Source organism: Aptenodytes forsteri, unplaced genomic scaffold (assembly GCF_000699145.1).
Source record: "Aptenodytes forsteri isolate BGI_AS27 unplaced genomic scaffold, ASM69914v1 Scaffold421, whole genome shotgun sequence".
NCBI classification, from domain to species: domain Eukaryota; kingdom Metazoa; phylum Chordata; class Aves; order Sphenisciformes; family Spheniscidae; genus Aptenodytes; species Aptenodytes forsteri.
Window position 1 is genome coordinate 497,133 of NW_008795524.1, and position 10,519 is coordinate 507,651.

A 10,519-nucleotide genomic window follows, 5' to 3' on the forward strand; every position below is an offset into this window, starting at 1 on the left:
CTCCTGCTGGCCACACTATTTCTGATACAGGCCAGGATGCCATTGGCCTTCTTGGCCACCTGGGCACACTGCCGGCTCATGTTCAGCCGGCTGTCCACCAACACCCCCAGGTCCTTTTCCGACAGGCAGCTTTCCAGCCACTCTTCCCCAAGCCTGTAGCGCTGCATGGGGTTGTTGTGGCCCAAGTGCAGGACCTGGCACTTGGCCTTGTTGAACCTCATACAGTTGGCCTGGGCCCATCGATCCAGCCTGTCCAGGTCCCTCTGCAGAGCCTTCCTACCCTCGAGCAGATCAACACTCCCGCCCAATCCAAAAGCAACTGGATTCAACACCTCGGATGCTTCCTTGCACCTGGCACTTATGCAGGGAGCAGGGCAAGAGAGGAACAACCCTGATGTGGCATCTAGAATAGCTCTATGCTCAGGGGGGAAGCAAATATAGTGTAAAATAACCATTTCCTCAAAACTGTGGAGGACAGCTACCTGAGCTGAGGCAAGGTGGGGGTGAGAAGCTCAGTAGTGAGATAAACAGGAGGGAGGGAGGTGGCTACTGCCGAAGGAGAATAGATGGACCATGTTCAGTTTCATTAGAACAGATATTTTCAGTATCTAACATAAACAGATAAAACACCAGCACTGAAGGGGAAGAAAAGTGGCCAGGTGGTCAAAGGACTTCTGTTTTCAAAACAGAATGACAATTTAGAGCATTCTATGATTTATAAAGAAGGCCTGGAATATATTTTAGAATGGTAAGTCAAGCCTATTTTAACATATTTTTCATGTGAGATGCCTAGGGATGAGCTCAGAATGAAGCTATAATACATCTCCAATGAATGAAAATCAGCTCCTCCAGTTAGAAAGTGGTCCTCTGCTTACTTGTTCCGTTCCCTGCCTTCACCCTCCCATCCACATGATTTAAAAGTCACTGAATTAGTTCTAGGAAACATTTATTTCGTTTCAATGTTTGGAAAGCTAACAGGAACAAAATCTCTTTACTAAAGGATCAATACCCCCATATCAACAACCACCAATGGACAAAGCCTTCAAAGTACTCTTCAGGGTCCCCCGAAGTTTTCATTCAAAGCACTGCAAGACAAAACTGAACAGGGAAGACAAGTAAAAAAACCAGGTACAAAAAATCAGTCCTTTTTTTTAAAATGTTGAAAGAGAGGGAAAGGCACAAAATAAGCTTTCTTTTCTCATAAAGTATCTCCATTTCCAACACATTTTTGTTTCACTGAACAACATCTGTTACCGCTGATAGTGGACAACTACTGAAATTATGAGTTATTTGTTTACACTGCAAACTAAAGTTCTATTGAGTAAAGGAGCACCAATACGTACCTATAGGATGTGTCAAACTCCATTCTTACATCCACTTCTGAAGAGCTAAATCAATCCCACTTGTGCAATATTTATTCTGTTTTCCAGAACTGTACTGGGTAGCAGGGCTCGATAGATGTATTTTAAAGGTTTTCAAAAACAAAACTGGTTTTATTTGACAGTCAGGCACTCCTTCGTACATGGGAATCCATTTCCAATTCACTTTGTTTTTCCCATCAGGCTCCCAGTGTCCTAGAAGGAACAGAAACCAGTTCATTCTGCCTCTTTGTCAGAAGCTAAATACAGCTGATCCACTCTTAATGGAAAGCAATAAGAATCATTTATTGCCTTGCAGAGCTGTTGATCAGCCACTACAAGTCAGTAGGCAACACCTGACTATCCTGAGGGAAGACCTCTGCCAGAAGAAGGCGAGATATTGGTATGCTCCATTTTCAGAGGAATCAGCTTGTGCTCAAGGCTACGTGGTGTTAGGCCCTGAGGAATCAACTAGTGTTAAGCTTGGTTTTAGTATTGAAACATGCAGGTAAACCTTCAAGCATGTGTTTAGTTTGTCACTTAAAGAAAAATCTTAAACACCTATTAGGTCTGATGGAGCTGGTGATGACTGTGTTGAATGGGCTTTCAGCTATGCTTTGCAAAGGAAATAACCTTGCTAGACTGAAGCTCCCGTACAGTTGACCAATACTGTGGGAAAGCGTTTGACTGCCTATAGGGGGGTCTCAGTGACAAAGAAACAGTGACATAATGTTTTTTGCCACAGAAGATTAGGAGAAAATGAAAAGGTGACTAAGAGTAAGGTTAGACCTCTTTGATCACAGAGGGACTATAGCGTATTTCTGCTGAGTGATTTACACAATTTGAACCTGAGAAAACAGAATGAAGTAGTCCTGGTGAACAGAAGGGAAGGTGAGAAAGCAAAATTTTCCAGCACCCTCCAGTTGAACCCAGGTCACAGTAGCTGAAACATGGGTGAAAACTGCATGTAGTGGCAATGAATATTGAAAGTGGATGTTTTAAGATATATTATAAGCAAGTAGCAGTATAACATCCTGATTCCTTTCATCAGTAAGAGATTGGCTGCTGATTTCAACACAGCCGATATTTTAGTGGCATTCTTCTTTATGGTGTTTCATGGTCTCTGAAATTGTTTGAGATTTCAACATAAACCAGCCAAGGCAAGAAGCATTCCTACCTCTACTTCCCATTAGATATACACTTCATAAGGGGCTTTTACAGACTTTTCCCTTAGCCTTTGTGAAATTGCATTTCTCAAAAAGCAAAGGGACTGAAGATGGTTTTGGTGTAGTTTTTCATTTAACAGGCTTTAAAGTGCAGTGAATAGACTGTGACAAGAGGGTCAATCAGAAGTGCATGATGGTGGAAGAGTAGACAGGAGCTGGTTTCAAATACTTCATTTTTTACTTCAGAAAAGAGCATGATTCCAAAAGTGCTTTAGCAATAGAAACCCTCACTCCCCTGAAGATTTTTTTTTCCAAGTTTGAAGAAAACTGGTCTAGATATGTCTGAGTTACAGCTTACCATGATTGGAATAGTTAAAGTATGTCTGACATCTCTTTCTTGGTTACTTTTTCTCTCCTAAGCCATGGGAAAGGCGAAAAAGGTTGTGAGACTATTAAGAAAAGTATCACATAAGCTTGCCCTCCTTTCATTCCTGTCTAGGCATCTCCATGTGGACACTGAGACAGGGGCTGATACTGGGCTTGACAGACCTTTGGGCTGACCCAGTATGGACATTTGTATGTTTTTGTGGGAATTGATTAGCAGTTCCAGTATTGGCTGTTCCATGGATCCAAAGGATCATGAGCCAACAAGGGCCTTTGTCCCAGATCCCTCAGGACCTTAGATTAAAAAAAATTCCCTCCAATACTTTGTTATAATTTCACAGAATCGCTGAGGCTGGCAGGCATCTCTGGAGATCATCCAGTCCAACCCCAGTGGTAGTACCGCTTTCAGCAGTGCTGTGGTAGGCTGAAGACATCTGGTTTGTTAGTCTACTAGGTAGCTGTTCTTCTGCCACTTTGTTTTAGTTTCTTTATTGCAGTTGCAAAGGCAGATGCAACAGTTAGATCTCTTATTTTTCAGGCACGCATATGATGATTGCATTAGCTTACCAATTTGTGTCTTTGCTATTTCAAAATGGCCTGTTATTGGTGCTCGCAAACCATCCACATTGTTAAATCTTCCAGAAAACACATTCACTGACTACATCCTAATCAAAATGCATAGCAATTGAGCAAACATTAACTGCTGTTACAGGCATTTATCGCACATAAATAGTAATGTGTGTCATAAATTCAATATGGAAAACATACAAGTGCCTGTACCAAAGGTTTGACCAGATTGTCCATTACCAAAAATCGCAGACAAACCAAATTCAATATAACCAGCTCATTGCCTCTATCAAGCAGCAGTTCATATTCAACTTACATTCACACACGTTACAGTTTCAACTTTACACACGCCTGAAATTCAAGCTAATAATTCTTTAGTCTTTACTTATAGTCTTCCTTTCTGTATCTTTACACCATAAAGTACCATAAGTATCAAAATAAATCTCAAAACTTCTTTTTCTTTGCTTTTTCATATACAGCACCACCACGATTCCACTTACTTAGTATCAAAATAAATCTCAAAACTTCTTTTTCTTTGCTTTTTCATATACAGCACCACCACAATTCCCACTTACTTTAAACTTTCATTGCTTACAGAAATAAAAGAAATAATTGTTCCTATTTGAACTTTGGAAGGTTTAGCCACTTATTTTATAGTTGCTGTTTAGGACAATGAATTCAGAGCAGATGTGTACCTGTGATGCTAAAAGTTGAAGGTTGATCACATTTTCCCCTCTTGTCCATTTTAGGCATTCTATTCCCAAATCTTTTATTAAAAAGACAAGAAGGAAAGAACAGTTTCATTTCATGAATAGAAAATGTGTTGTTCAAAGTATTCAGAGCAGATTTCATAATAAAACAAAGGTTCGCTAACAAGTTACAACAACGAACATTAAATGTTTCTTTACAGCATACGGTACAAGGGAGAAAAGCTATTTCTGCCCCTTTTTTTTTCCGTGGGTGCTTAATTTTGCTAACAGTGCTTCTTTTTTTCTAGTAGCACAGGTATTAGGATCTATCAGCATTTCTAAAATGTTAATGCTTTTTCTTCTGAAAATTTGAATAATTTTTTTCTGCTCAGAAGCAAGAAAATGTCCTGAAGACCCAGGCATCGCGGGAAGGAAGAAGAGAGTGAGAGAACTTAAAACTGAAGGACAGAAAAGGAATTTGCCTTTACAGGAAAACTTTGAAAATGTGGGGAAAATTAAATCCTTTTCTAAGAGTACTTGTTCTGTGAGCTACCTTGGCAAGCAGCTTATTACCTTTTAAAAGAGAGCAAGAGGCCCCGGGGAAGCAGATAGGAATACAAGGAAGCAACCTAGTCCCCTTTTATAGCAGCTAAGAGCCCACACATTGTCTGGCTGATGTGCTCATGGAATCACAACCTGAGCTGTGTGCTTCCTTTTCTCTTTCTCATATGCCTTATCCTCATTTGTCTGGTCCCCCACATCCTGGTTCTGGCTGTGCTGATCTCACTCACACTTCCATTTTATCCCACCTAGCTCAGCCAACAGATCCCAGATTTTTTTCTTGTCCATCCCTACTATGAACACTGAATTACATATCTGCAGGTAGATTTCATACTTTCCCCAAAGGAATTCCTAGTTTCCTTGGCTATCAAGGGGACTGTGAAAAATAAATACATCCTTAGATAGCAAACATGTTTTGTTTATACTTGGGATGGGATCCAACTCACTTAACATTATGCATATCTCACAAAGTTAGTTGCTTAGTCCAATCAAATCATCTAAGGTCCCTCCATGGTCAATTAAAAAAGGTAGGTTACCCTCTAGAGAAAGTCCTCTCTTAGACATTGATGCAGTATGTGATCACCTGCCCCCACTAGAGAAATCCCTCTGTTCTCTCACAGCATGAAATCCTCAATCATATTGTTTAGTTTCACTTGCAGTGTTATTATATCAAGACATTAATCCTTTTATTTATTTAATCCTCCTCCTCATTGTACAACTTCTTTTGGATTATAAAATCACCGACTGGCATATACAATCTCTGTGCATTGCAATGAACACCAAGCACAAGAAAGAGAGATACTATTACATGCCTTTAAAACACCAGAGTGACTCTATGGCACAGTAACTTAGTAAATATGGCTATGACTTTTACCTATCAATGTAAGAAAGATTAATATTCAAAGGAGAAGGAAGCAACTACCAAGCTGTTAGTACCATGGTAATGAAAGTGTCTCGTAAAAGCACTTTCTTAGAATGACAAGGTTTTGGAGCAGGAAGGAAGAGAATACCAATTCAGAATTAAAATATTGGGAATCTATTTAGTAGAAAACATTTTAAATATTTTTCAGAACATTCTCATAAACCAAAAGATAGGGCTTGAAAAGTGGTTGCATGCAGCCAGGAACATATTCAATCTCAAGCACTTTGCTATCACTCAAAGTACACTTGAAATTTGGACTAAAATGGATTTGCTCAAAGCCTTTTAATCATGTTTTCAGTCTCCTTAACTAACAATAATTTGTACTCTGAGTATAGGATACGCAGTGCACATCCACAAGAAAAGAGCAATCAATGTATGCTTGCCTTCACCTGAGTAATGAATGAGGATGCTAGTGCCTCTGCTTTCAGGGAGCTTTGGTGTACAGTAACAGGTAATAAAAAGCAGTTTTTTAAAAAAGTTTGTCCTCTTAGCACTCCACTGACATCAAATAATTACCCCCCCCCAAATGATGTTTAGTTATGTTTCATATGAAGTGATTTGAAAACGAATGTGGCAGTTTACTTAAGCAAAGTGGACCAAACTTTCCTCTAAGCTATTTCTGTGCAGCCCCATCAATCCCACTGAAGATTTTTGGTGTGGATAAGAAAGCAGCTTTGGTCTAAATCATGTGTTTAGAAGCTGGGTTCATCTGTAAAGGCAAATTCAGGTGTGAAAAAAGTCCAGGGCGTGCTTGCAGCGCCTTTGGGTCAGAAGCCCTGAGGGGTGCCTCCGCCTGCAGTGGGGTGACAAGCCCTACGGCCACACTGGGAACAAAGTGAGAGGTGCCAGAGCACCTTCTAGGAGCTGCTGCCATTTGCACAAAGGTCATGCTCTGAAGTGGATGGGCATGAAAACTCACTGCCTCCAGAGCCAGCTTAGGGAGGTTTTACCAAAGATCAAATAGTTATCTGAACTCAGGGCCTTGCAGTTGGTCTCAGAGACACAACCACTACCAGTCAGATGAATCAGGCAGCTGAATTTCTGCCTGGCAATACAGAGCTTGTGCCAGATTTCTGATTTTTGGCAGCTTTGGAAGGACATGCACTGCAGCCAGTTTAAAATTATGGTGACTTCTTCTTATTAGCCTGCACTGACTGAACCACCAAAAGGTGCCACCAAAGTGGTGCCATCCATGGCCACATGCTTCTGCCTCTTCTCTTGCACTGATTGTAGACTCCATGGTGGTGTATGGGTACATGAGTTGGATCATTACCCTGAGCAAACCGAAAACCAGCTCTACAGAGAAGTGCTTAGTTTTCAGTTGGACCAGCAGTCTGACCTGACCTATGCCCTCATTGCTGGGGCCAGCACAAGGAGGGAAGTGAAAACAGGATTGCTTTTTTAGCTGCAATCACAGGTTACTTGGGCTTCAGTTTATGTCAAGACCAGAAAATGAGGGAGTCTGAGTGCTGCTGACAAGACAATGCCTTACCTGGCATAAAGCCTGACAGTGCGAAGCTAACCTCTTGGCATTTTTAAACACGTTCAAACCTGCAGACTGTATTGATCTCAGCTCAGGGCACTTTGTGCTGTGACCATGATATTTTTATCTGGTGCTAAGAGCCAGTTCTAATATATTGTCAAGTCACAGCCTCAGTAAGCTGAACATGGCAGCAGTACAAGCTAGTGGTATTAGATAGAAGGAAAATGCACATCAAGCTGCCAGTACACATAAATTCAGCTAATAGTTTGCACACTACATACATATATGTCTTTGAGGCATATAGGACCCAGTCACTTGAAGAGTAACAGCCTTTTTTTCATTGGTGTAAAGTATTAGTTGTGTGACTCTAAAATATCCCCTTCCTGACAGTAAGATCAATTTATTTCTAGTTCAATCCAGGAATCAGACTGACAGCTGCACCATTGTAAGTGATTCTCTGAGCAATTGTTCTTTAAAGACATACTCAGAAGAAATGTAAATTGCCAATGATCAGTAGGTATGATAACAGAGTCCCCCACTGAGCTTCTGGTAGCAAAGTACTTTGATGCCTGTGTAGACTATTACCTGAGCTGATGCAACACATCTGTTAGTTGGGCCCAGTCCCATTCTTAATCCAAGCTCCACAAATGGTTACTTTCTTCCTTTAAATGTGAATTATTTTCCGTGATGAATGATAATTCTCAGTTGAATGGATTTGCTCAGTTTGGAGGCGCAGGCTGGAGCTGAGCTGGAGGGAGGCCACAGCAAGTGAGGAGTCCTGAGTCTTCCTCAGCCAGAGCAGGTCAGCACTGGGTCACCTCACTCCCTGCAGCCATGTTCACAGGACTGGTCCTTCTAGAAGTGATTCAGAGATAAGGAAAAATCATCCTTTCAGCTACCTGAGACATTCACATTTGCATTTTGCTCTATTACGATGATTGTGCACAGCAAACAAGAAAAGCAGTCTAGAAGTCATAAGAAAATGTATCAGTCAAGTGACAAAAGAGGAGATAATATTTCTCAGTCTTATTTTTTACTTCTACTGAACACACCTGTAGGGAAAACAAAAGTGAGGGTGAAGGGAGGAGGATTATAAGATAAAATTGTAGCCTTTGAATATGTACATTTAAAGATAGATAGATAAATAAAGATATATCCATTTGTAGAGTAACTTTGCTCTTCATTCCATTCTTTTTCATAATATCTATAACAAAAACAACAAACTGGGTTATATGTGTATGTGTCTTTCTAGATAGCTAGAAGAAAATACATCCCTTAGGCAATGAGATTGCAGGCTTTCTATATAATGAGCTATCTGATCAGAAGACGAGAATTATATACTCTCTTATAACTTCAAACTAAAAAACACACCTAAAACTAGCATGTATAAATGAGTGATTTTAGTGGACTTATATGTCTGTCCCCCTGGAATCAATTGAAACTCTCATCGATCTTCATCTATCCTTTCTGCAAAGAATGAAATTCAAACCCATACAGCCACAATGTATCCTGTGGTTACAGGAGTTGCTGTTTCACTGAAGTATAACTTCAGGTACCCAGAAAGAAGGAATAAAGCAAAGGTAAAAAGAAGTTCTTTAAACTAACCTGTCAATAGGCAACAACAGTTTTATGTCAAGAAGAAAGGCAAATAGTAAAAAAACCCCACAATCAAAAGAAGCAGTTGTAGCTCACCAAAATCAGTGCCAATGCTTTCCAGTTCATGCACACCCAGTTAACCAAGTCATCTCCTGACGTACGTGAGGCCGTGCCACCATACTATCCCACTGTCACATCTCACTGTACTTGCTACCTTGTTTATCAACATCTTTCAAACTTCTTTTAATGTAGAGACTAGGGCATACTATATATACTAGAATTAAATTATTTACAAGACAAAGACTCCTTTTACAGTGGGTTTTTTTCCTAATTTTTTAATTATTTTTTGTTCATTTCATGTCAGCTATTCTGAGTATCCCCAAAGGTTGTTTTTTTTCTTTACTCGAAACAAATTTACACAATAGATGAAAGTTCTTATAATAATGAAGTTTTATTGATAATCCTTTTTTTCCCGGCTCTGTAAACTTTAATTGGCATTTCAGAGTAAACTTCAAATAATGAAGATCTAATTAAATATTGAGGATTTGAGGAATAGGAATAAATCTCTTTTTTTTTTTTTTTTTTTTGCATTACTTTTGGCTTTTGGAAATTCTTTTAGGGTGCCTATTGAAGCAGATAATCTAAATAGGCTTCACGTTCAATTACTCTACAGACTATACTAGTCTAAAGGAGTAGATCTAATGTGGTTGGAAAAAATGGCTTTAGACCCCTTCTTTTCCATTTGAATCAACACCTCCTTCCAGCTTGAGAAGCTGCAAATTCTCAGGTCTGTAACAATTAGCTTACTGGGATGTCACCTAGAAAGAGTCATTTAACAAAAACTAGGAGGAATCTGGAGCCAGGTTTTTTTGTTCTTCTTACTGTAGAAAACATTTCTGAATCAAATATTGATCAGAAATTCCCAGCTGAAGAATCTGTCCGTAGTTTTGCTTTGGCCCTAGAGACGTAGGAATGCACATGTTCCTTCCAAGATGAGTCCTAACCTTCTACCCCTCTTCTGTCTACCTCTGTGTTCCCCCAGGTTACCAAGATGTTGGCCGTGGTGGTAGTCCTATTTGCATTTCTATGGATGCCCTACCGCACGCTGGTGGTGGTCAATTCCTTTCTCTCCAGTCCCTTCCAAGAAAACTGGTTCCTGCTATTTTGCAGAATCTGTATTTATTTAAATAGTGCCATCAATCCTGTAATTTACAATCTCATGTCCCAGAAATTCAGAGCAGCCTTCAGGAAACTCTGCAACTGCCAGCAGAAACAGGACAAGAAACCGGCCAACTACAGCATGGCCCTAAATTATAACGTCATCAAAGAGTCGGATCACTTCAGCACTGAACTAGAAGATACTACCGTCACCAATAGCTATCTGTCCTCTGTAAAATTGTCCCTTGGTGATCCATGTTTGTCATCTGAGGTAACAGTTAATACATTTTAATGTTTGGTGTATAGTCCTCATGAAGCAGAGCATGTTCACGTGCACGGGGCTGTGATGGGATAGTTTTCGTCTGGGGTGGTGCAGCAAAGGACCAGGGAAGGCTGGTGGTGACAGATGATGCATCACCAAAAAGGGCAAGTTCACTGCATGGCGGGGAGGGAGAACTGCCCAGCTCTGCAAAGTGATGCTCTCAGAGTGCCTTGTGCCCAGCATGACGTGACCGGGAGGATCCGCAGTATGGTAGAATGATGCTGAGAAACATGTAGGTTAAGCCTTACTCCCTGAGGAGTAGAGGGCAATGGTGGAGCATCAGAGAGTGGTGCTCGGGCACGGTGCCTCACAT

The 10,519-nt window shown here is 40.5% G+C and overlaps 1 protein-coding gene across 1 annotated transcript in view; it reads left to right on the top strand.

Moving 5' to 3' along the window:
* TRHR (thyrotropin releasing hormone receptor) overlaps nt 1-10,176 on the top strand; it is a 15,396-nt gene extending 5,220 nt beyond the window's left edge. Inside the window, exon 2 of the mRNA XM_009281974.1 lies at nt 9,769-10,176. Within this exon, the coding sequence (XP_009280249.1) occupies nt 9,769-10,176 (408 nt within the window). The remainder of the gene's footprint in view (nt 1-9,768) is intronic.
* The last annotated feature ends 343 nt before the right edge of the window (nt 10,177-10,519 follow it).